Genomic DNA, 26,652 nt, shown 5'->3' with positions numbered 1-26,652 from the left:
TATTAGAAACTCATCACAGTCAAGTGTCAAAGCATGCAAAGGTGACACAGAGACCTTCGTTATTTTGAAACAAGAAAAAGGTGACAACAACTCACCATTTAAACCTTCTGAAACATTGTTTTCTTCAAAATGTTTGATACAATTCAGAACAATTAAGCATTTTACTGATAGCCATTGTCTAGGTAGGATTTTTCAATAGTTCAATTGTATCATAAAATCAAGTGTCATTAAATGAAAAGTTGGTCAGCATTTGAAGGAGAAACTAACTTTTTTTAAAAAAGGGAGATCTTTGCTCAGGACCAGAAAACATTGAAGCATTAGAAATGCCCCTATCCTTAACATTCCAAAAGATGCTACCCAAAATACAAATTGGAAAGGGATGGATATATTCTCCACCATGTGCTCTGATGTTTTCCACAATCATGATCCTGACAACAAAAGACATTATATGGATGGGAAGCTGCCTAGTGAGTTGAGAGTACTGGGAATATAAAAAGGCAGAAGAAAACAGACCAGTGAATCATACACCTTCTCAGTTCAGTGTTTGTCTCTGCTGCATTTGCTGCAGATAAAATCATGCCAAAGTTGATAGTCTCAATACAGAGGCACTGGAGTTGGTCAGAACGGCGCAAACCATCATCTCATGAAAAGGCTGCCAAATATGGTGGAAACACAACTGACAAATGCCCCACATGGTATTTCCATCTTTTATCATCTTTATTATAGGAATGGAAAAGGCTACAATCTATCATTTCCCCCAATTTGGGCATTTAAATTTATCCAAGCAGTTGAAGAAAACCAAAACATCTAGCTAATTTTGCTGTGCAATTAGTTGAATCTCTCAGATAAGATTTGATTTCCTGAATATCAGCGACATTTCATATTGTTCAGATCAAAAGTGAGAAAAGCAACTAAGTTCTGGTAATAATATTCAATTATTTTCATTTTCCAACATATCTGGGGTTTACCAAAGCTTCCACCATGTCAATCTGAAGTATTAGAGTACATAAACCAAGACATTGATTTCTTACAACTTTTAGAAATTACATTAGTAAAGGAGGCTTTCTTAAATCAGCTTTTCAACTGGATCACCAGAAAGCTAAAAAGCCCACCTGTAATGTTTTGCCTCTTATAAAAGGACAGCTTTACACCATGCATTTTAAAAACAAACTGCACTAAAAAGTGGATAAACCAGATTCTTTAGTGCAAAGTAGATGTAAACTAAGTTTAAAAAGGTTGGCACCTAGCATTACAAATGTCAACTTCATTTGCAATCGTCAAAATCAAAAGTGAATCAGTTCCTGAACCAGCAAACTGTAGGACAACCTGGTATTGATAGCTTTTCATGGCTGTGAATAAATTGTCAACACGAGATCATTTGTTTTTGAAAAGTTCATGCTTGGGTATGGGCATCACTAAAGCAGCCAGCAGTTATTGATGATCACCTGAAGCTTTCAGTGAGGTAGTAGTGAGCTTTCTTGGGCAACTACAGGCAAGTGCTGAAGGTATTCCCCCATTGTACTCCATGATTTTGGCCCAGGAACAAAGGAGGAATGTTGATAATTGGGTGATGTTGCCCCTGTGCATTGTGCACACTGCAGTCACAGTGCAGTGGTGGAGGGATTGAGTATGCAAAGTGATGGTCAAACTGCCCAATCAAGCAGATTGTGCTGCTTCATCACAGTTGGTACCAAACTGGAATATTGTTGAAGCAGCACTGATCCAAGCAAAGTGAAGAATATTCTATTAAGCCCTTGTCTCTGGATGGTGGGAAGTCTTTGCGGAGCCAAAAGGTCAATTTCCCCTCTCAGAATACCCAGCTATGATCTGGTACTGACTTACGCAGCTGATTCAATTTCTGATTCATGGCATCCTCCAAGATGCTGATGGTGAGGTACTAGATAATGGCAATACTACAGCATCAAAGGGAGGTGGTTAGACTCTGAGAATTGGCACTCAAGCAGCCATCATAGAACAAAGAACAGTACAGGCCCTTTGGCCCTTGATGTTGTGCCAAGTTATGTCTGAAACCAAGATCAAGCTATCCCACTCCCCATCATTCTGGTGTGTTCCATGTGCCTATCCAATAACTGCTTGCAAGTTCCTAAAGTGTTCAACCCCACTATCACAGCAGGCAGTGCATTCCATACCCCAACCACTGAGTAAAGATATCTACCACAGACATCCCTCCTATATTTCTCACTATGAACCTTAAAGTTACGCCCCCTAGTAACAGCTACATACACCCAAGGAAATAGTCTCTGCAAGTCCAGGTCTTGCAACAAGCAGGCTTTTCTGACAGTTTGAGAAAGTGCACTGCAAATCATTAGCAAACACCCTCACTTATTTTCTTAACCATACAGGATAGATTGTTTTAGTGTCAGTCAGTTATGACTTTTGTAAAAATCAATCTGTACAAATGCCTACGATGATACAAAATTTCTTTAAAAATTTGATTATATTAGCATTAGAAGACGACCATTCAATGCCAAAATCTTCTTCCACAAGTACAACTTGGGCTACCTCCAGAAAACATAAAATCCAACTACAATCACAAACCACAGCACTTGTACGTGGTATCACATGTATTGTCTCAGAAACAATGCATACACAATAATAAGTACACAACTTGAAAATACGTTAGCAGATTTTGTCAAGGGTTGACTTGTTTCCAAAAAGTACCGTCAGTCAAGCACCTGATATCTGCTGTGGGAAAATACAGCACTATGGAACTATTCATCAAGACACTCAGGAAGCTTCCAATTTCCCACATGGCCAGCCCATCCCTAGATCAACATGTGTTATTATAAATTGTTTAGAAGCTTCTTAAAGCCATTAAACCCAAAATGATCCATTATTTCCTATCAGAAGTGTTCAGAGAATTCATTTTGTTAGGAATACACATCTCCAAGAACTCTTTTTAAAGTTGGATGGACATGGAATTAACCTGGACTTTTTTTTATAAAAAGGTTACAAGTTCACCTTGGACCGTGAGCAAGTTCCTTCTTTGAAGAAATCACATGACTAACTAAATGACCAGCAATTCCTGACTAATTGTTTACTTGACTTAATTGCTGGTTTACACACAAAAAAAAAGCTGTTTGTTTTCAGGCTGTAAACTCCTGTTTTTCTGGAAAAACACCTGATCAGACTTCTGTTTAAACAGGTTTTTTGTAGTCGAGTTTTGGGAACAAACCAGAAATCTCTCTCCCTTTGTTTTGCACGGAGTTCAGCGATGGTGTCCATCTCCAGAAAACCTCTCACCTTAGTGTGGCTCATCTGTATTCAGAAGCCTGAGAAGTCACAATAAAAGAACATCCCCAAGAACAGGGATATCCTGAAAGTCCCTTGGAAAGAACTTTCAGACAGCACCGTGATCAATGAGCCAGCAGATGCAGAAGCATCAGATTGACCATATCCAAACCCTTCAAATTTTATCCTTTTTCATCAATTACTCCACCAGGAAAAGCTCTTCCTCATACCAACTTCTGCAGAGGCCCTTTTTGTTTGTCCTTTGTTCATGTGTGCACATGCATCTGTGCGCATGCATGTTGGGATTTAAAGAGGTACATAGTTACGCTTCTGGATTACAGATTGCATGTTCACCAGTTTTTGCAACTTGTTTCAGAAAAAAAAGTTCACTACATCATAAAATCATTGAGTTTTTGTTGGAAGAAGCATACTTAATGTCTTTTACTCTGGGTCACACTGCGGCCAAGGCAAACAATTAGCCATTTTGATGAGTGAATTTAACATTTACCCTAATGGTGCGACCTGTGGATTAGTAAAAACTGCGCACTTCTCCCATTCCAGCTTTTATGTATACATTTTGTAACTGGCATATAAACTGCTTCCAACTAAAAGTGATAAAGAACTTTTATTATACAACCAACACTGAATTAGCAATTCCAGGCAAATAAAGACAAAAATCAAGAAACATGGCGATAGCTTATACACAAAAATCACACGACAAGAGCAATCTGCAGCTGATATTTTCCATCTCAGAATCAGTTCTTTAACCACATTTACAGAACTAAAAAACCTCTTTAATCCCAACAGTTTAGAACATTTAAAAGTTGAAACACAAGTTTGGCTAAATTAGAAAATATTGAAGGCAAAAAACAGGATTCAAGACTTGTAAAATATTCTGTCATGCTGAACAGAAAACCTTCAATATACATTGTAAATAACAAGAAATGTAAATATAGGCCACATTATTTGAAGAGTTCAAGTCTAGGTGGTATAAAGCACTGCAGCATTTAAACACAATCATTAAAAGTGTTCAAAATACAAATACGACTATCTCTGACTGTCACATGACTCTGAACACCCAGTCATTTATTTCTCCAACCCACCATTTCCTCAGTTTCAGGTTTTTTTTTACACACTATTCCCAGAAAGATCAAAACGGCACTTTCTTTCCAATTAGAAACCTTGCAATCTTCTGGTGATGGTACTGATTTTTGGACTAAACCTACTACTTTCTATTCAGAAATTTTGGCAATGTACAGGGCACTGGTGACTCCGCAGCTGGAGTACTGTGTGCAGTTTTGGTCGCCGCACTTATGCAAGGATATTTTCGCCTTGGAGGGAGTGCAGAGGAGGTTTACTAGGCTGATACCGGAGTTGAGGGGGTTGAACTATGAGGAGAGGCTGAATAAGCTAGGCTTGTACTCGTTAGAGTTTAGAAGAATGAGGGGAGATCTCATTGAGACATACATGATGATGAATGGGATGGATAGGATAGAGATGGAGAGGCTCTTCCCGATCAGAAAAGACAGTAGGACTAGAGGGCACAGCCTCAAGATAAAAGGGGGGGAGGGGGCGTTTTAGAACGGAGTTGAGGAGGAACTTCTTCACTCAAAGGGTGGTGAATCTCTAGAATTCTCTGCCCGTTGAAGTGGTGGAGGCTGCCTCGCTAAATATATTTAAGACGCGGGTTGATAGGTTTTTGATAGGCAAGGGGATTAAGGGTTATGGTGGGAGGGCGGGAATGTGGAACTGAGACACGACAGATCACCCATGATCTTACTGAATGGCGGGGCAGGCTCGAAGGGCTAGGTGGCCTACTCCTATTTCTTATGTTCAATGTAAATGGGAAAGCGAAAATGTTTGGTTGGTGCTTTACCTTGGGGACTCAGCACTACTCTGGTGAGCTGCTCGCTATCCTTGGCATTGATTTATATTCTTCTACCAGATTCCAGGGCCATTGGAGCTTTCTCCGCCAGTTTACCCGTATCCACCTATATACCGAGTGTTCCTTTTTAGCTACTAATATGCTGTTCTGTTTCCTACTAAACATGTTACAGCCAAGGGCACGTGCGATTTCTCTTCAATGTTACTCATTTGTTATATTCTTCAGTTCTGACGGAGTTATACCTGAAATATTAATTTGATGTTCTCTCCAAAGATGCTATCCACTAAGTGCTTCCAGAGTTTCCTACTTCTTTTCATATACTTAGAATGTGAAGTACTTCGCCTTTTCTTCTGCGTATACAAAGGAACCCTGTTCTACAGCCATCCTTGTTTTGATTGCATCAATTTCAAATACAACATTCAAGTAAGCCAAGAATGCTCAGTGATGTAGCAAATTCTTTGCAACAGTTAACTTAGAAAACGCATTATATCTTCAGTTTGCAAATTGTTCAAGTTAGAAAAGCTGTAATTGGAAGTTTGGAGCTAACCGATTACCAATATGTATTTCCCATTAACTGAAATTTCTTTTTAAAAGAAATTCAAAATGCAAAAATCATAGAAATCTGCTGCACAGGAGGAGACCACTCTGCCCATGGGGCTGTGATGGCTCCCTGCAAGAGCAGTCATGTTTAGCCCCACATCTGGACTTTTGGTCCAACACCCTGCAAGGTCCTCATCTTCAAGCACCTACCAAATTTCCTTTTCAAATTATTTATGGAATCAGCTGCTGCAATCTTTTCAGGTACAACATTTCATAGCATGTGCTATGTCTTTATAAACCCAGATAACACACACCATCAAGGTCTCCCTACTCATCTAAGCTTTAGAAAGTTGTGTCAATTATATTGTATTGTCTTCCCATTGTTACAGCTGAACAAGTCAGATCCCAGAACAAAACCTGGTTTGACAGATCCCAATTTCTTTTTAGAAACAATGGAGGGCAGTTACTGAACACGGTCACAGGAGTATGCTCATGCACTTTCAACACAAAATGTTTATTAAAGGAAAACTATATTATTCTAGATAAGAGGTTGGAAAGACTTTAATATGAACACCAGTAGTCCTTCACCAAACTGTATAGTTTTACAGATGCATACGAACAAGCAGCTGGAGGCAGATATTCAGGCACCACCCTCCCCCGCAACCCCAAAGGCAATGGCTGATCTGATAAGTTATTTGGAGTAGATTACTATTACCCCCTTACTTTCAAAAGGTTCTTGCTTAATAATATTCAAGGATTCGACTTATACTTTCCACCCACCTCTCCAAAGTTCCAAAGACTCACAACCCTCAAAAAATTTTCATCTGTTGTAAATGGCTGACCTGCTTAATACTGGATTCTCCCACAACAGGAAATAACCTTTCCACGTCCATCCTGTCACCCTGACAAGACCTTTCAGGAAAGGTTTTGATTAAGTTGCATCTAACTCTACTAAATGCCAGTGGGTACAAGTCTAGCTGGTTCTTCACTTTCTTCATAAGATAATACACTCATTCCAGATATTAGGTAAACCTTCCCTGAACTACTTCCAATGCATTTACATCCTTCCTTAAAATAAGGTGACCAATATTTTACACAGTACTCCATAAGGTCTTGCTGGTGCTCTGTACAACTTAAACAATCTTGCTACTTTTATAATTAATTCCCCTCACAATAACATTCTATTAACTCTCCTACTTACTTGCTGAACCTGCATACAAGCCTTTTGCAATTCATGCACTAAGACACCCAGGTCCCACTGCATCTTCCAGCTCTGCAATCTCTCATTTAGATGACACTTTTTATTCTTCTTCCCAAAATGAACAATTTCACATTCTCCCATATTCCACTCATGTCTTTTTATAGCCCCATGTCTCGTTCACAACATGCTTTCCTACCAATCTTTGTGCCATCAGCAAATTTTGCAACCATCCCATCCATCCTTTCATCGAAGTTAATTATACAAGTTGTAAACAGTTGAGGTCCCTGTGGCACATCATTTGGTACATCTTGCCAACCTGAAAAAGACATTTATGCCTACTCTACTTCCTGTTAGCCAGCCAATCCTCATGAGCTTTTATCTTCCACAATAGTTGTGTAGCTTTTGATGTGGCACTTTACCAAATGCCTGTGGAAAATCTAAGTTAATACATCCATTAGTTCCCCTTTATGTTGTTTTTTCAAACCTTCATTTATTGGTTTTTACAGAAAGGTACATCATAAAATACAGGCAAAGAAAAAGTTCAAACAAACAACAGGTGAAGATAGAAACAAAAACTGAATTATTCAACTCAGGAAACAACTGCCAAAATGACAATAGATTGCTAGATGGAATTAAATTTTTGTAAACTGATCTGCGCAGTGTACTTAATCCTTTCAATTTCAAGAAATATCATCTTCTTGACCCACTGCAAGTGGGGAGCCACTGACTTGTGTGCAAACAATGAAGCAAAAGGCCAAGACATCTGACTGGTGGTGATTTACAGGCATCTCATCAGGGATTATCCCAGAAGTATGAATAATAGGGTTAATCTCAATGGATGTGCCACATATATGAAAATGTTGAAAATCAAGGTTGGAGTGTCAAGTTTGTCAAAAAATGAAAGAAAGCAAGAATTGTCTGCAGCCTCTGAGGAATACATGGTAGAATAGAATGTTTTAAATTGACTTTTATATATGTGTGTGATGTCATACAGAAGTACCAGATTCAGTGCAAACCTCCGTGGTCAGATCAAAGGCCAAATGACTTGAAGTTGTTGGGAAAGTAGTTTGCTGGCTTTTTCCACCATGCTCACAAGACTGTTGTCTTGATTTCAGAATAATTTGCTCAGCTTAGTTTGTGGATAAAAGATAAGGAAAGATTTGATTTACAGACAGAATTTAAAGTTCAGAAGTTGGCGCAGTGGTGTACGCCAAACTGGTCAATTTGGAGTACAAGGTCAACAAGTTCAGTTAGGCAATTTGAGTGCTGCGCGTTGACTCTTGCAGTGTATGAAATAATCTGACCACTATATAAATCTTAAATGCTTCCCAAATAATGGATACAGTTACATCAGGGGTCATATTGACATCCAAGAACAAATCAAATGAGGAGATAAACTTAATAAATTCTTCAGAGTGAAGAACAGACTAAAATACTGAGGGGGGGGGGGGGGGGGGGGCGGGGAAGATACATTTTCAGGAAACATCAATAGGAGGCATGGTCAGATATAACAATGCTATAATAGTCACTGCAGTCAAATTAAAATGTCTATTCTCGATTAAGAATGATGAACTGGTGAGAAAAAAAAACAATAATCTGTAACTTTCTAGAAAGGAGTTACCAAAAGCCGTCACAGAACAAAGCACGAGCCAGTTTTAGAAGTCAAGAGAATGATTTAAAATGCAAGTTAAGTCCCCATTGAGAATCAGATGACAATTGTGCAAAAGAAATAAAATTGCTGAATTACCAAGCATCATCCCAATTAGATGACTACCGGTTGACCAGAATTATTCATTTACTAAATAAACTACCAGATACAATCTGCTGTGTGAAGAGACAAATGGTATATTAACAAATCAAAATTGTAGCCCTGTGATTTATAATGAAAGACTTGCCCCAGGCATCCCTTCCTGAGTCGAAAAAGTGTTCTAAAAGTGTGCAAATGGGTTTCAAGAAAAGCAATGCTTTTGCATGAGAAAATGCCTTCCTGCATTTCACAGGGCAAATCAGCCTTTTTACATTTCAATTAACAACATTTGTAGAAACTTTGCACACATCGGATAAAATTTCTTTAGTGTCATCACACAAAGGAAAATGAACTGACCAGACTGAGACAACCAAGTTGGAACAAATGACAAACCAACAGCCTTCATTTAAAAAGAGCAACCACAGAAAGGAGAAAAGAACAAAAATAGAAAAAAAAAGTCCCCAACATCAGTCTCTCTCCCTACCCCCCACCAAAGGCTGCACCCAGTCCCTCTCTTCTAAAGAGCGATGTGAACATAGGGATAATTCAGAAGAACTTGTGTCCAAAACCCTACCAGAGGTGAAATAAAACGCAAGAGTCATTCCCAGCTACAAATACCAAAGAGCCCAACGATACTTTGTGGCAATTTTAATTGTTATCACAAAAAAAATCATAATCAAAGACCTTCAAACTTCGCAATCACTATTAATATCGTACTACCATCAAGTGTTCAACATTAGTAATGCACAATGGGCAGCTGTAGAACCGAGAAAAGGTTTCTCAGCTGAAATCCAATGGAATGTTGACATACATTGCAGCCCATTAAACTCAGACAGTCAACCAGTAACATGTTTCACATAATAGTCTTTTTTGGGATCAAGGAATATTTTCTGAACATTGTTGCGATCAGCGACCTTTAACCTAGCAGGATAGAACATGCCAAATTTTGCTCTTGGGCCTAGGCTTTGAGACTCCACAAAGGCAGCTCTTTTCTTGGCTACTGCTGCAGCAAAATCCATAAAAGTAACAATTCAGTTGCCTTTGCAGAGCAGGGTACCCGTCTCAACAGCTGCAGAATTCTTCCTTGAAACGATAGTAATGGAATTCAATAACGAAAGGCCATGGCCTCAGCATAGTTTTCGGCTTGGATTGCAGGCTGTGGTGAGAGCTGTCTAGCAGCAACATCTCAGGCAAGTCCAGCACATCTTTCAGTAGCTGTGCCACAAATTTGGTAGTGCAGAGGCCCTCAGTTCTCCACACCCAAAAATCCTCAAATTGAATTTCCTTGATCTTGCTTCAAGGTCTTTGGTCTAAGGTGTTGTTACTGCAGGTCTCAAGCTGCAGCACTCTGTCCAAATACTCAAGACCAGAAAGGCACTCCCCATGTGCAACACAAACAGCACTGATCGAGTTGATGGCGGTCAGTAGCTTCTCTCGACATCCATCCTGTCACCCCTTCAGGATGTTATACGTCTTAACCAAGTCACTGCTTACTCTTCAAAACTACAGCAGATACAAGCCTAGCCTGTCCAACCTTTCCTCAAAATAACTTGCCATTTCTAATATTGATCTTTACCTGCATACCAACTTTGTGAATCATGTTTAGGATACCAGATCTCTCTTCGTTTAGATAATGTGCTTTTATTCTTCATGCCAAAATGGTCAACTTCATATTTTCCCACATTATACTCCATTTGCCAGAACCTTGCCCACTCCTTTTGTAGCCTTCGTAGGTCCTCTTCACAACTTACGTTATCTTTGTCTCATCAGCAAATTTGCAGCCGTCAGCCAAATCGTTTATATAAATTGTAAAAGGTTGACGCCCCAGGATTGATCCCTGTGCCATGTCACTGGTCACATCCCTTCAACCAGAAAATGAACCATTTATGCCTGTTTCCTGTCAGCTAGCCCATCTTCTATTCATGCCGATGTTAACTGCTACACGATCTTTTATCTTCCACAATAAAATGTGTTGTGGCACCTCAAATGCCAGCATGTGACTTGGTTAAGCACGATTCCCCTCTTACAAAACCATCTTAGGCCACCCCAGCCCAGCCATAATGTTTTAGAGTGGAGACGATACTTGGCATTGCCACATTAGATGCGAGGGCAGATAGCCAAAGTTTGGTCAAAAACACAAGTTAAAGAAATGTCTTAAAACGAGAACAATCAGAAAGGGGGAATTCAAAAACGCAGGGCTTTGGATGCTGTGCTCTAAAGGATGCAATTTATATAAGAGTAGAACCCTACCATCATTTAATCAGAGTTGAGCTGGGATTTATTCACAATGTGTATAAAATTGGTCCAAATGTCAGTGAGAGAGAGATTAGGTTGAAACAACTTGCATTGATACGTTGTTATATAATAATATTCTGCATTGCCCCCACCATTTCCCAGGAGCGTAATCTGACAATAGTTGACATATAGATAAAGAAAATGGCATCCAGACCAAAAGCTTATTTAGGGTGTTAGGTTGTTTGAAGCTCCTTAAATAAAACAGAAGGGCAGAAATGGCAAGATTTGCAGAGGAAATTTTAGAACTTAAGGACTGCACTGCTGAAGTGGCAAACAAAGTGAAACACACACACAACAGGTAAATATTGGAGGAATGCAGTTTTCTGAAGGTTTGAGGTGATTGGAGTTTTAGGTGGGACCATGGAGAGGTTGAATAAAGGGCGAGACATTTTAAATCATTGGAAGATCAGTCTTGATGAATTATTTTTCATTTTCTCTTGGATCCCACCAATGTCCCCATTATCAAAAGTAACTGCAACAAGACAGTCCCTGTCTGAAAATGGATAACTTCAGTTTCATTCCCAAAGAGAATGCCAACATTTTCCTAAAGCTTTGGTGAAAGCAGTTGTAATACTCTAGTATACTACATGCTGTAGTCAGGTAATTTGCTTTCTACAAAATTGGAATGGAACAAGTTGATTTTATATCTAGGCATTAATTCACCAGGTAGAGATTTGAAAGCACCAGTCAATTGCATTGACTTGCATAGAAAGAGCTTGTAAATTAATTTGCATTTAAGAATCACTCTTGCTACTCTCAAAGGCTAGAATCAGAAAATGGGCATCTTTATTTAATAGTCCTCTATCTTGAGGTTACCCTATTAGTTCATCATAATCATTAGCTGTCCAATCAAGACAGTTCTGTGATGGAATGCTCCAAACCTGTCTTCTGCATTTTTCTTCAATTTCAGAAGGTTTTTTTAGGGGATCCAGATCCATTCTTTTCCCCTTAAACTGCACATACAATTATCATGTGGAGATGCCAGTATTGGACTGGGGTAAACACAGTAAAAAGTCTCAAAACACCAGGGTAAAGTCCAACAGGTTTATTTGTTAGCACAAGCCACTAGCTTTCAGAGCGCTGCCCCTTCATCAGGTGAGTGGGTTCTCAATGGGCATAAACAGACAAACTCAATTTACAAAATAATGGTTGGAATGTGAGTTTTTACAGGTAAAGTAGTCTTAAAAAGGTACAATGTGAGTGGCGAGGGAGTTAAGTACAAGTTAAAGATGTATATTGTCTCTATCCAGGACAATTATTCCATACAATTACTGTACAGAACACAAACCATTTAGCTCAGAGTCTAGTTCAGATGCTTATAATTCATGCAAACCTCCCCCTTCTCTAATTACCTTTCCCACTAGCCCCTACCCCTCTCTCCATCATGAATGCATCAGGCCTCTCCTTGTATCAATGCTATCTACTTCAATTATTTCATGTGGCAACAAGTTTAATATACTCACTGCTCCAAAAATAAATTCCTCCTTAAATTCTTTATTTGATCTTTTTCCCCCATATTTTATTGGTGTGCTTTCAGTCTGGATTCATCTGGAAGTGGAAATTTTTTTTCAACTAGATGCCTTCATAAATTTGGAAGTCTCTTATCAGGTCTCCTCCAAAATCTAGTCTTTGCCAGATAACAGAGTCACTTTCTACTCAGTTTTTCGAAAACTGAATTTTACAAATGGTGATAGCCAGTTAGACTACCATGAATGTACGAACTTTAAAAACTATCCACTTTACCCTGACCTTCTAACATCTTTTAAACTTCACTTTCAAACTGCTGCGCTACCCCACTCCTTCCCATCATAGTTCCACGAGCATGCCTGGGACATCAGGTCTTTGTAGCTCTCTTCATAAAAATATTTTCTCAATTCTTCTAATTACCTTAACCTTCTACCATCTGGTTACCAACTTAATCAGAACAAGTAGTTCTGAGCAAATTACTGCTATCTAAACCCCACGTTTTAAAACCAGGATTGCCCCCTAACACTTTGAGAAAGAATGCTTTCTCCTTGATCACCAATATCATTTTGGTGAACCTCTGGTTTGCCTAAAAGGGCCTCGGCATCCATCCTGAAGTAAATGGATCAGCCAAACATTTATTTCAATTGCGGGCTATTTTACATTCTCTATTTTCAAATAAGATCACAAATCAGAGAGGCGAAATGGTGTAGTTTTTAGAAACAGGATCTTTCTAGTGCTTCATTTTGGTAATTAGGATGTGAAGTTGTAACCAATTTGATCAAGTTTTGCTCAGACACGTTCACATGCTTCCATTTAAGTTTTGCTATTTGCCAAGATGCAGATCTACATTTGTTCAAATGCTCTGTACCGCAGGCTTCAGCAATACATTTTTTTCTTGAATTTCAAAAGGAAGTTAAAAGTATTAATATTCAGCACAAGTGTTTTCAAATCTGAATTAAACAAATCAGATTACAATTGGACAATACTAAGATTTGATTTCAGGCTGGGCTCAAAAGATTTCGATATAAACAGCATTCAAGACTTCTGATTACAAGATATTTAAATCAAATTTACAAGTTCATAAAACTCAGTCCATTCATTTAAAGTTTCAAATTTATACCAAACTCAAATGACAAATAAATGAAATTCAGAAAGTGCAGAATCTAAATTATTCACTGATTTGTTACAAGCCATTTTACATTGCAACTTTTTCTTGTGAAATTACTAATCTGAATGAAAATCAAAGATCATACTCTGGGTCTCGACTTGACAAATTTTGCAAACATTTACAAATTAATCATTTTAATCTGCAACAGGCCAGGCAAGCCTATAAGTAAAAAGGACAACACTTAAATACAAACCATCTTCAAGACAAACTGGAGGTAGATTTAGTTTTTGAAAAATCACATTTGTTCATGATCAATTTACTTTTAGATTTAAATCTGTCTTGAGATTTGATTGGAAATGCATCACAATTCAGAATTTTCTCCAAAACTTCTACAGGACAAGTTATTTACATTAAAAAGTACATATTGTGAAATGCAATTTTGAAAGTGCAACCACTGAAGAGGCAAACGATAGAAACCATTTTGGGTTGGTGTATTCCATGTAGGTAATCCCCAAAAATACAAGCCTTCTCCACAATAGCGAAATGTCTCAAGGGATTTCCTCAGAAAGATCTCTACTGTTTAGGGAAGTGACTAAAAACACACTTCTTGGTCCATTACTTCCAAGACACTTTTGAAAACAATGCAAAGGGATTTAAGTTTAGGGCAAAGAATCCTAGAGGTTCTACCACCTGTGCTAGTGAACAGAGGTCAGTTTATAGCATAGAAACAGGAGCTGGCCATTCCACCCCTTGAGCCTTTTCCACTATTCAGATTAGACCATGGTTGATCTGAACTTCATGTAATGGCTGCAGCACAGAATGCAGTGTGCTATGTGCATACCAGCTCTCTGCAATCGCAACTCAGCTAGTCTAAACCCGACCTTTCAGGCAGTGTACTACAAATTCTAGCCCTTCCTTCTTTTGTCAATCATTTTAAATCTTTGTCCTTTGGTTCAGCTGCATGGCTTAAACCCATCATGATTTAACACTTTCATCAAATCCCCTCTCAAACTTTTCTGTTTTGAGAGTAGCTCCTAGCTTTTCAAATCTAGAGGTACCTGAAGTCTCTCATCCCTGGAACCACTCAAAATCCTTTTCAACACCCTTGTTTCTCTAGTCACAAAAGTATCAGAATTGGACACAATGTACTAGAGTGGAGGCCAGCCCAGTATTTTGTAAGGGATCATTGTACTATCCTTGTTTTTGTAGTCTTTGCCTCAATTTATAAAGCGTAGGATCTCTATACCTTATTCTCCACACTCACATCTGTCCTGCCACTTTAAATTTGTGCACATATGCTCCAGGTATCGCTACTGCAGTATCTGTGAGGAATTGTGCCCTTTCTTATATTGCCTCTCCTTCTTACAAAGTGCATCACCTCACCTCTCTGCATTAAAACTTAATCTATCGTGTCAGCCCGTTATGTCCTTTTGAAGTCCATCATCATCATCTTCCTCTTCAAAATTATGAAGTGCTTCCTAATTTTGTTGCTCAATTTACCCAGCTCTTTGCCCTTATATATTCATTTTCCAGAAGAAATAGTTTCTCTTATCTACTCTAATGAATCCTTACCATTTTAACTATTTCCATTAGGTCAGCCTCCAATCTATTAAACAATAAAAATGAATTTTATGCTACACAGCTCATAACTGGAACACTGAACTTCAGTCTGATTAATCAACCCCATACCTCTCAAGATCAATATATTTTTCCTGAGATTCAGCACCCAAAACTGATCCCAATTTGAGCGAAATCTTCTCTGAACTGAAATAGCATCCACCCTTTGTATTTCATCCCTTGGGATAAGGTTAACATTTCATTAGACTCCTTAAATGATTTTCTTCTACTAGTGCACTAGCTCTAGCGATTTGTGTTAATGGACACCAGGAACACAGGCTGGAGAGGGGTGTCAGGGCTGGACAGGTTGCAAAGCTATAAAGGAATTTGTAAATGATGATTGAGGATATTGCTGGAGTGGTTGTGTTGCAAATATAGCATAGATTAATTTTCCACAACTACAAGCACTAAAGGATGCAAAAGACCAAGGATAAACATTTTGTTTAATCAAATTCTGCTTAATACTATCCTTGAAGTACCCTGGCTTGTTTTACTATATTAAAAGACAAAAAAAATGTTGTCACTATCAGGATTCTGAGAGATAGAGCAGGGTAGCAAAAGCAAAGCCAGATGAGTTATATTTTCAACTATCCATCAGTCTCAAAGGCTTCAAGTGAACAATGCCCACTTAAACAAGTTGCTAAAGAGTCCTAGGCACTTGGTAAAATCTTACTCCATCAAGAAAGAAATGGGATGGGAGGAACAAAAGAAATAAGGGAGACATTTAAAGAACAAAAACACACCCAAGGCTAAAGATGGGCCAGTTATTGAATGGTCAGTGTGTACACAATTGTTCCTGCCAATTTTAATAGCAAATACAACAACTTGCATTTATATAGCCCATTTAACATCTCAAACCAATTCAAATTTGACAAAATGGAACCTAGAAATTAAACCTTAATGCTACGTTTATATATTTTGTAGAAAGTTCAGAAAAAAATTGAATGAATGTATTATTAAATACTCTATAGCTAGTTTAAATACAACTTAATATCCTTCTATACAAAATCTTAAATTATGAATGAATTTCAGTCTTCATAAAGAGGTCATGGGTGCTGAAATTTTCTTTCTGGAAATAACTTTACAACCAGTACACAATTTTTAACCAGGTCCCAAGAAACTTAAATTTAAAAAGGAAAACTTCAAATTCAGCCATTTTAACACAGAAATCATTCTGAAGCAGTTTGAATTTGAGAAATGTAGTTATTCTTGGGATGCATTACCAGCATTTAATATCAAGATAAACTGTTAAAACGAATTGAATTTTAGAGCAAACATTTAAATACAAGAAATCAATAAACCCATCCAACTTTTGAGGAAGTCTGAGGTACATCAGTAACTTGGGTTGATTTACCTAGCCTTAGCCACAGCAGCAGTCAAGTCTTACAATTGATCTTGGTGCCCCTAGTTTACAGGAGAAAGCACAGCCAGTAAACTGGCTCCCAAACATGATCAGGTGACCCTTGCTGAAAGCATACGATAGGGACAAGATCAAGTTCAGCTGAGATTTCCCCATTTGATTAGCCAGTCAGCACTTGCATCATGTTGAGGTACTCAAAACTGCCTAGTGCAATTACACCCTGGCATTAAAAACAAGATCTTGCATTACATAGTATTTTTAAAACATAGTACAAGGTGTATCAAAAAGAAAACTCATAAGGCACACAATAGGATAGATAATCCAAAGTTTGGGCAAAGAGTCAGGATTTAAAGAACCTCTGATAAGGAAGAGGAACAATGGTTTGGGGAGGGAATAAGCAAATGTTTTCAGTAGAGAAGGTGAAACCGAGCACAAAAACAAGCTTGATATTAAGTTAAATTTATTTTAATACTAACATTAATTTTTCTACATTAGTCTGTTTAATCAGGAATATATTGATTGCATTAATCATATTAGATAACCTTTCAATCTTTTGGAATAAAAGATCAAACTTGTGACTAGCAATTTGAAGTGCAACAGCAAATCCAATTTTATCTGGGGTTTTAAAAGTTACAACGTAGATTAAAATTGCACAGAACTTCAAATTCAGGAAAGCAGCACATCAACTTTTGCCACTTGTATTTTAATATTTCAGCAGCTGTTATGATTGAACTATATAAAAGTGACTCATTCTTAAGAATAGATTTAAAGTGATTCATTTTTAAGAATAGGTTTAAGAATCATAGAACTATCTTATGACTCATTCTTCAGAACAGGTTAAAGACATATCCTCCTTTACCTTCTCTACGGCCACTGGCAAAATTTCACGTAGCATACAACTCTAGTAGTCAGTCATAGAAAAAGAAAGCTGTGCCATTTGCACCTTACAATTTAAAATTTGTTCAAAGTGCATATCATTTCATTTCCAAAGTAGATAATTTTTAAATATTGCCACGATCTGCAGACAGCACATTTAAAAAATCCCTTCAAATTAACTATTTTCTAAAACTAGTCACCATTTTATTGAGAGACATTTGGGTTGTAAGTGAACAGCAAGCTAAATTTTATTGCAGTAAAACTGGTACATTTTGCTGACTTAAGCCAATTTGCTTACAATAATGGATACAACTATTTCAAATTACATGCATTCTAAAAACACGTTTACAAGTTACAGTACAGTTCATTTCGATTCATTGTGTACAGAGTGAAGTTTGACAAACACGAGAAATCTCAAAAATCACGTCAGGTATTTGGGCTTTTTGACAAGATTTTTAAATTCAATTAAGACTGAATGATTTGTAGGCTGCATTTTCATTCCCATGTAATAAGTTATGCATGTCTAAAAGGTTGCAAATAGATCATCTTTGTATTGTAATGAAAGGATTCATAAATCACTTTTTACAGATGGATTGCATAGACGACGAATATTATATAATTTTGCTGTCTTTACAAAGCTAGAACTCTAGTTTTGATTTCTTTCAAATTGCTGTGTCAAGTATTAATCTAAACATTTAAAATATTCTATTAGTCAGTTTACAGAAATGTGCACAGGTTCCCAGAGGTTGAAATTCTTAATATTCAACAGTCAACAAGAGTCTGAAGAGTTGAAGGTATTGATATTTATCAATTCAGTAAAAGGACAAATCACATTTCTGAATATAGATGAATGTTAACTGAAATTATATAGGTCATGATTCAGCTTTTTGTTAAACAATGTATTTGGTGTCCAGAAATCCCAGCAGGCATGAAGAATGCCACTTAACCATGTAATTAAATGAATACAAAGTTTTAAGAGAGTATTTACATCTTTAATATTAAATAGCTATGGCAATATAATCATTTCAATATTAGTAAATACAAAACATCACATACATTAACCTGTGCCACTTATTTTAGAATTTTGATCTTGTTTGTACTGTGTGCGCAACATACAAGTGAAGAAAAAGCAGGTAAACATAACCAATTTTCAGGGGTTAAGAGAATGTGACTATACTCCGAACCATCAAGCTCAAGACTGTTATAAAATAAACTCAAGCAGAAGTTAGAACACCTTTGTTATATTGAGACTTTCAGTTTTATAATTGTTAAGCTACATTGTAATTAATAGTTGTATAGTGTCCTGTGGTGCACCATTAATTTTTGGACTGTTCTATTATGCATAACATTAGCAAAGAACACCAACACATGTTTTCATTGTCCAGTGTCACATCAGATATGGCTCATCAGTTCAATACACAGCTGTATATTGGAAGATTTCTAAATTAGATTTTAATACAACTTCAATGCTGCTGAATTAAAAACCTGACACAAAGATTCAAAATATAAGCCATATTACGATGCATCTATCAAGTGATCGTCCATAGGTATTGTATTCTACAACTTCTGCTCTAAATATTGTTTTGTTTTATTACCAGTGATTTTCAGAAACGTCAAACATGATCAAATCATGCAAAAACTAGATATATCAAAACGAATCAAACAGATTTTGAAGTTGTTACTAAATTGCACTTTACCTGAACCATAATCATGTACCTTTCTTAGATTAAATTTACCAGTTCAGAATGGTAATATTCATTTGGAAACTTGTATAAAAACTATACATCACATTTGCAACTGACAGTAACACCACATCCATAAGTGGCACTTTCCACATATTCTACACATCTAAGAAAGGAACATGGTTATGCTTCAGGTGAAGTGCAGTTAGTAACAAATTAATCAAAATTGTTACCAAGATTAGCCACTCCCATGTTAACAGTTGGCCATTAAAAACCAACCCACACCATTTATTACTAGTAAGCAAAATTTTTCACTTATTTTAATTGCAGTCATTTGCTCATTCCTGCAATGTCTCAATGACTACCATGGGTACGCTGTGAAGCTCAAAATAGACAGAAAAGATAGTTTGCATCTGCTTTTGCCAGATTTCTGGTACAAATGAAGAAATTGATTCCCTGTCACTCAAAAGATGTCCTCAATGTAAGAAACATTCTTAAAGCTTTCTTTGAGCCAAGAAATTTGTGCTCCATTCATGGTTTAAAAAAAAATCACCATGCACACTTTCCTGATTGAACCCAAAGTTTAGAAATTTAGCACAGTTAAATATTGAGTTAAAAAAAATCCCAAAACATTGGACCAAGTATGTTAATAGTGGTGCAGGGAAAAATCAAAACTTTAGACCACACAAGAGCAACTCTCCAGAAATGTTATTGCAGTCAGCCTGGATCCAGGAATTTGATCCAATTTCTATTGCCCCATCCCCTAAAATAATTTTGATCAATTAGATCCAATACACGGTTAAACACAAGTGCATAATGTTAGGTCTCATTGAATTTAAAGACAACACTAAAGTTAACTGTAGGAAATTTGTAACGGAAATAAGCCACAGATTGAAATTAAATACATAAGGTGAACAATTAAACCAGTTTCAAAATATAATGAAGAGTTGTTAAGCTGTTTGAGTCAATATACTGAATAAACGTGTCAGATTATACTGGCCATCCTCTCTGCATTTAGCAAATTGTTGTTCTAAGGCTGCACCACAGCACAGACACTTCTATCCAGAATTAAGAGTTAAACATAACAGATTTATTATATGCCATAAACAGCATTATGGAATGACATGGCATAAAACAAACTATTTCCACACTCTTAATGCCAAAATATCTACAAAACAAGAAAAACGATATTTGTGGTAGGAAATCACAGATACCCTAAACATGATTCAACAATCAAAAGCAGTTCAGCTGCCTAGTATGCAATGGCTGCCCTCTTTACTGATTGTAGTCAGAGGTCAAGGAGGAAGTAACCCTAGACAGAGGAAAGAACACCCACTACTTCACAGACATTTTTCATTACTTTACAGATACAGCAATCAATTTGGGCCTCAAGCTTCCCTTCTCCAAAATGCACATGAAGCAGGTTTTTTCTAAAAAAAAAGTGTTTACAATTTCATTCCAGGAAAATAAATGACACTGTTTAGAGAATACTTTGTTCATAAAGTATTACTCATATAGCTACCAAAATTCTTAAGACAGATTTTAACCCCAGGTGCAAGTGTCAGATCTGTACCCATCCCCCCCAATACTAAACTGCCCGTTGTACAAATGACAGCAGGCTGTTTGCATAATCAGATTGTGAGCATGTACATTGTCCACTGGACACCAGCTGCTGTGACATCAAGTAAAGACTACAGATCTCGGCTACAAACATCAAAATGGGAGAGACATACACACGCTTCCCATATCATTCAAACTTGTGTATGTGAATAGGATCTCAGTTGGGAATTCATTAAACGATTTTACAGTAACTGATTATAGATTTTCTCAATTTCTTTGTAATAATTTTGCCCTGCAAATACTAACTGAAAAAGAACCTGTGAAGCCAATAAATATGCATAGTTTGGGTGTGCATTTTGAAAATTTAAAGCATATATTCAAACATGAGGCAAAGACATCTTAAAAGGTTTAACCCTCCCCCATTACATACTCCCACCCTTCTATCAAGTAAGCTTTGACCATGCCCTCTCCAATAACAGTGTGCAGTCTTTCATCCTTTTAACGCTTCAGTAAGTGCTCTATGGCACCATATTCCCAACCTGCCTTTCACAGCAGGTACAAAGGTCGCTTTTGCAATGGTGGGCGTACCCACGTCAGTTCTGAACGTTCCAACGCGAGCTGGAATGCAGTGACTGCTGGGCCCAAGAATTTCACTTTGAATAACAAATTAAGCACACTTTATCCTGATTGGTCCTCTGGCCTCAACACAACTTTATGGAAACCCTTACTAACACCACCTCTTGACCTTTCTTTACGTGATGAGGATGTGGATTAGCAGTACCACACTCACTTTGCCTCCAAACCTCGAGGCAAAAATGAACAAACGAGGGAAACTACTCGCTGCTCAACTATGCACATCAAGTCACAAGAGGAAAAAAAACTAGATAATTCAAACTGAATTTCCCAATGAAACATGAAAAAAAATGCAGGACTCTGGCATTTGGATAAATATGCACATTGTGCATTGATGAAAACTGAGCAGGAAGACCACAGTGAAACAGTTGCATATATCAATTGTTGGTCTGTTATTAGTAAAGCAAGCATTTCTCCCCCCATTTGCAAATTCTGGCCCGATCCAATGAACCCCTACAAAGCAATATTTGAAAAAAAATTACATAAAGCAAAGTGGGAGAATGCAAATACCAAAAGGTATGTTCACTAATTCAGTTCTTCGGACCAAAGTGAATATTTGTGTAGGAAAGGCTTTAAGTACAGCTCACAGAATTCACATACCAGCTAACTGGGTGGGCTCCTGTACTGATACGTATGCAAGATTCCAAAAACTGCCATAGCAAAATGACTAAATAAAGTTAGCTGATCAATCCTATTTCACAACCATTGATTTACATATGAATTTATCAGTCATAATGGACACAAGGAAGTTATATTCAAATATTAAATTGATCTTTGGGCAACTTATCTAGAGCAATCCATTTTTTTAAAAATCCACATATGCTTTTCAATATATACAACTTGTATTTATGTAGCATATTCACCATCAAGGCTTTGAATATTTTATACATATTTTCAAAGAAGTCAGAAAATGAAATGCTAATGTTTGGACTTACTAAAAGTGATACACATTACAAATATTCTAAACTTCAATTATGTTTGAATTATGTAAATGCACAGTGCATACCTCAATTTGGTTGTGGTCACAATTGATGGAGCCAAGAATTTCTTCAAACCCATTACAAATGATTATTAGAATTTGATCTGACTTTGTTAACTTTTCCCCTTCCTTCACCCCACATCCACCTCAAAAAATCAAGTCTTCTTTCCAAGAAGGCAACTGAATTTCATGCATTGACCTCAAACTCATAAGATTGGTATTTGATCTTAAGGCCTACAAAATAATACCCAAGTTATCAACTTACTGGGCCAGATTGCAAATAAGATTCTGGAAACCAAGCAACCTTTTGAAACACAACCTCTTTCTCACTTGATATTTCACAAAACGTGTTAATGGTTGAGATATTTATTTTCAATTGTGATTCTTATGTCATACTACAGTACTGACGGGACACCAGCTGTAGAATGCACAACGAGGCCAGACACGAGCTGTTGTGCAAACTACAAAAGCACACTACCTGCCAATAGAGCACTGCATGTCTTGGTTTATGTGTACCAAAGTTTCACTTCTCAAGGTAAAGTCTCCATTAGGAAAGACAGACTTTCAATTTCCTCTTGCGTCCAGTATTCGTGTGTTTCATTTACATATGAAATCTTAGCGATCCAATGGATGACAACAGCAATTTTAAACCCTGCTTTTTACCCAGATTCAAGGTATCTTACTCAGAACTCAAGATGGCCTCTCGAGGAGACTGCATACTGCAGCATTTTAGTCTGCACACAAGTCACACTAGCAATTAATCCCAGGACTATGCTTCCACTTTCATATCTGTGCAAAGACATTTCAACTGCACACTAGCAATAAATGGACACAACATCTTAAATTCAGGTTTCAGAAAATCCCACATGATAACTGTGTTTTCAAATTAAGTGTGCAATATGACCTATATTTCAGAATGTATTTACCAATATGAAGTCCAAAATAACTCAAACAATGACTTTCTAGATCAAAACAAAGAATGGGCACAAGTTTTAAAAAGGTGATGCAAAAGCAAGAATCAAAAAGGTTGATACCACTCAGATTTTTTTAAACTCTTGCTAATAACTAAGCCATTCATGTGATAAAATGGTTAAAAAGTACGAGGATGAACCATATGTACTCTTGAAAATTTCAAGTTTTATCATGAAAGAGTAGAATGGACGAATCAACTTGCTTCACGTCTATTCAATCTTTGCTTATTAAATCAAGAACTGCAATGCAAAATTAGTAAAATTAACAGAACAGTTGTACAGTTTCTACCCTACCTAATCAATTTTGATCATTAGATTGAGTTACTTTAAAAAGTGTTAAATTATACAAATCAGTCTCATAATACATGGTATTATTCATGAAGTTACATCATTTACATAAGTTTTGGATTCAAGTCTTCATGCCCCTCAGTATTATCAATTCCTGGATTAGATTCAAAAATATAAAAAAAACACTCAAAATTGATATTTTAGTCATGTTGCACTAATTAGTTACATAGACCACTGAATAAAAGTAGTGTGGACAGAGTTCAAAATGCTATATGGAAGAATGGAAGAGAAAAAGAATGTCAAGATAGGAAGTTACCTAAAGCCCCTTCCTCCCATACTAAATTTTGCCCTTTCAACCATTTGTATCTCTTAAAATGTAGCAACCTCAAGGTGTAACCTCACAGGACTACAAAAAAGTCAAATTACATTAAGTAAAAGCTCCTGCAAACTTACTTTGAAGATGGGATAAAATTGGTTTCATTTTAAATCATACGTTCAAAATTTGTTGTGCATAAAATCCTGGGGGGGGGGGGGGGGGGAAGAGAGGAAAGCGGGGGCGATGAGGGCCACTAGAGAAAAAACATCACATCCTAGTCAAAAACAAAACCAGTAATTTGGCACAAGAAATGTAACCTATCACAAACCAATTCAACTTGTAGATCCATTTGAAACGCTAGAACCATTGGTGACTTCTTTAAAAATGCAACAGCTGACATTACTTTCTGAAGTAAGTGGTTTTAAGACAGCCTAAGACTCAAAAGACTGAAAAATTAATATTTAACTCCAACTCCTGAAAAAGATAGAATGAACCTAGGATATTATATCATGTATGTTTGGGCAATAGCATTTTTGAATGATCCTCGTGCATTTAATTTTAAACTCGATGGAATAATCGATTGCATATTAACGTTTAAGCGAAACGCCTCAAAACATTTAAATGCTTTCCTTCCACATCACATCTCACCTAGTATACAAGAAAAAACATTCGATAGCGATTTTCGGATTTTTTTAAACTCAAATTGGGAACTTCTCACGTGTTTGTCGGTTAGCATAATACAAGGCATCTCAGAGCATTTCCTGCTGACGCCCAAAACTTTTCAAAAATACTGCATCAAGGTCTTGGAGTTTGAGTTAAAAAGTTCTTTGGACTTCTCGAAGCAAATGCAGTTTTAATCAAATTCTCGCGCAATGGTAAAAAAAAAACAAGAAATTGATTATAAACAAAATACGAACCCAAAAATAGATACAAAGTAGCAAGTTCAAACGGAAACTAGATGCTAAATTAAGCACATCATGTCCAGAAGCTCGTACGGTTTGTATAATATTTAATTCTAAACACATATCATTAATCAGACAGTTCTTGTATTTAATTCTACCTGTGCGGATAGAAACCTGATACGAATTAAACCTTTTACCTTTGTCGTTTAGGGACGGAATGTTCCACTTCGATAGATTTCCCGTGCAGCTCCACTTTACCTGAGGCAATACATAAAATACAAGGGTGCGTGTTAAACACTTCAAACATCCAAAACTGACCGCTTTTAGTGCGTCGATCCTAAACGTTTAAGTTGATGCGTGTCTGACCAACTTGCAAGGACACACTAACGTTTAGAAATCTCGGGCTCCGACTGACAAGAAATTTCAGTGTAAATGTGAGGAAACCAGTAAACCGCAACCCCTCCTAAAACTGATGTGAATAGGTGTATTTTTAAAATAATTTTTAAAAACAAAATCAAGTCGTGTCTCAATTGTTCTATAACCCTAATTTTCAGCCATGTTTCTAGTGGTCGAGTCCTAAAGGACACTTTTGGGGACTCAGTATGGCCGACTGGAAACGCATTCGCGCTTTCGGGACGAAACGAACGAAAATAAAATTGATAGTGTCGAAGGTCTTTGGATAGGGAGCTTTTGCTTCTATTTGTATTTAGTGCAGTAGAAAATTTGAAGAACGCGTTCCTGTCTCAAGCAAACATTGATTTGAATGGTGGCTCCGAGCTAAAGGCCTACAATTAAAGAGAAGGTGCAGCGACCCGGGCTGCATTCTCCCAATATCGCCCCCCCCCCCGGTAAACCGCTGCTCCAGTTTAAATAAGGAATGAGCAAATCATAAAAGCATCCCCGTGCAGAATGTATCCTGGTTTAGTTACTGCTAAAAGCCACTGGGAGCTATAATCATTAAACAGAGCAGGAAGGGGGAAAAAAGACCGCGTGCAGAGGCGGCATAGACCGGGGTCCACTAAAAATGTGTACATTTAATCCAAATTAGATTATAGGATAGAAGGAAAATCCCCAATTCCTTCAGCGAACGTCTGAAGAAAGTGTGGCGGGAAGTAGGGAGTGTGGAAATGGATATTTATGAAACACTCGGGAGTAAACAGCCTTCCCCCTCCTCCTCCTCCACCCACTCCCAGTTCAGTTTGTGCGAAAGTGGTGCGCAAGAAGCTGCTTTTAGGCCTCGCACCAAACAAGGTTCACGGCTCTTTAGCCTCAAAACTTGAGATCACATTGGGGAGTGCATGGGATTGAGTTACTTACCTGACAGCGTATCTATAGCCTTCATAGCGCAGTTATCATCTGGACAATCGACAAAAGCATAACCAGTTTTCACCAGAAACTGTCCAGTGAAGGGAATCTTCCATTCCTTGAACAGACTTTCCAAGTCCACAGTGGTTACGTTTTCGGTGAGATTCCCAATATAGAGCTTGTTCATGTTGTTAAAACTGCAAAAAAAAGAGAAGCAAAGATCTTTCCCGTCTTTATCTTTCCCTCTGGAGAAATAATCCGTCGATTTAAATACAAAGATGGGAGGAAAGCAAGAGTTCTTACAAAAAAAAGACGATGATAAAATTAATTCCCAGAACAAGTAGTGTTAGCAGTCTAGAATGGCGGGCTGTAGAGAGAAAAAAAACTATTTTTTTGTCTTTCCCCCAAAACCCCTTTCGCAAACAGGCTGTGAAAATGTCACACCGCACGTTACTAGTAGCACCGCCTCTGAATAAAATGCAGCTTCAAAAAATCCCTGAATATTCCGGCTGAATGAGCCACGTGGTCAAACTACACATCAACTTCTCACGTGAGGAATGCCAGCTATTCAAAGATACTGGGGGAGAGGGGGAGGAGGGGCAAGCTTTACACTAACAATCGGAGAAACATACCGATTGTGGAATAACAGTTGTTGGAGCGCTCTTTTT

At 37.4% G+C, this 26,652-nt stretch overlaps 1 protein-coding gene across 5 annotated transcripts in view; it reads right to left on the bottom strand.

Annotated features, from left to right (window-relative positions):
* Window positions 1-26,438, bottom strand: part of LOC145355102 (insulin-like growth factor 2 mRNA-binding protein 3) — a 122,373-nt gene extending 95,935 nt beyond the window's left edge. For 4 of the 5 annotated variants that reach the window (XM_080206979.1, XM_080206995.1, XM_080207005.1 and 1 more), the window contains exons 1-2: window positions 25,997-26,438; window positions 24,877-24,937 (exon numbers count right to left, since the gene is read on the bottom strand). In XM_080206979.1, the coding sequence (XP_080063105.1) occupies window positions 24,877-24,937; window positions 25,997-26,171 (236 nt within the window). In that variant the 5' untranslated portion in view covers window positions 26,172-26,438. The remainder of the gene's footprint in view (window positions 1-24,876; window positions 24,938-25,996) is intronic. The other variant, XM_080206986.1, reaches the window with a different exon arrangement.
* Window positions 26,439-26,652: the final 214 nt, after the last annotated feature.

Source organism: Carcharhinus amblyrhynchos, chromosome 2, assembly GCF_965287045.1.
Source record: "Carcharhinus amblyrhynchos chromosome 2, sCarAmb.v2.hapA, whole genome shotgun sequence".
Lineage (NCBI taxonomy): Eukaryota > Metazoa > Chordata > Chondrichthyes > Carcharhiniformes > Carcharhinidae > Carcharhinus > Carcharhinus amblyrhynchos.
Note: the sequence above shows the minus strand (reverse complement) of the source record. Positions and strands in the feature narration are given on the sequence as shown.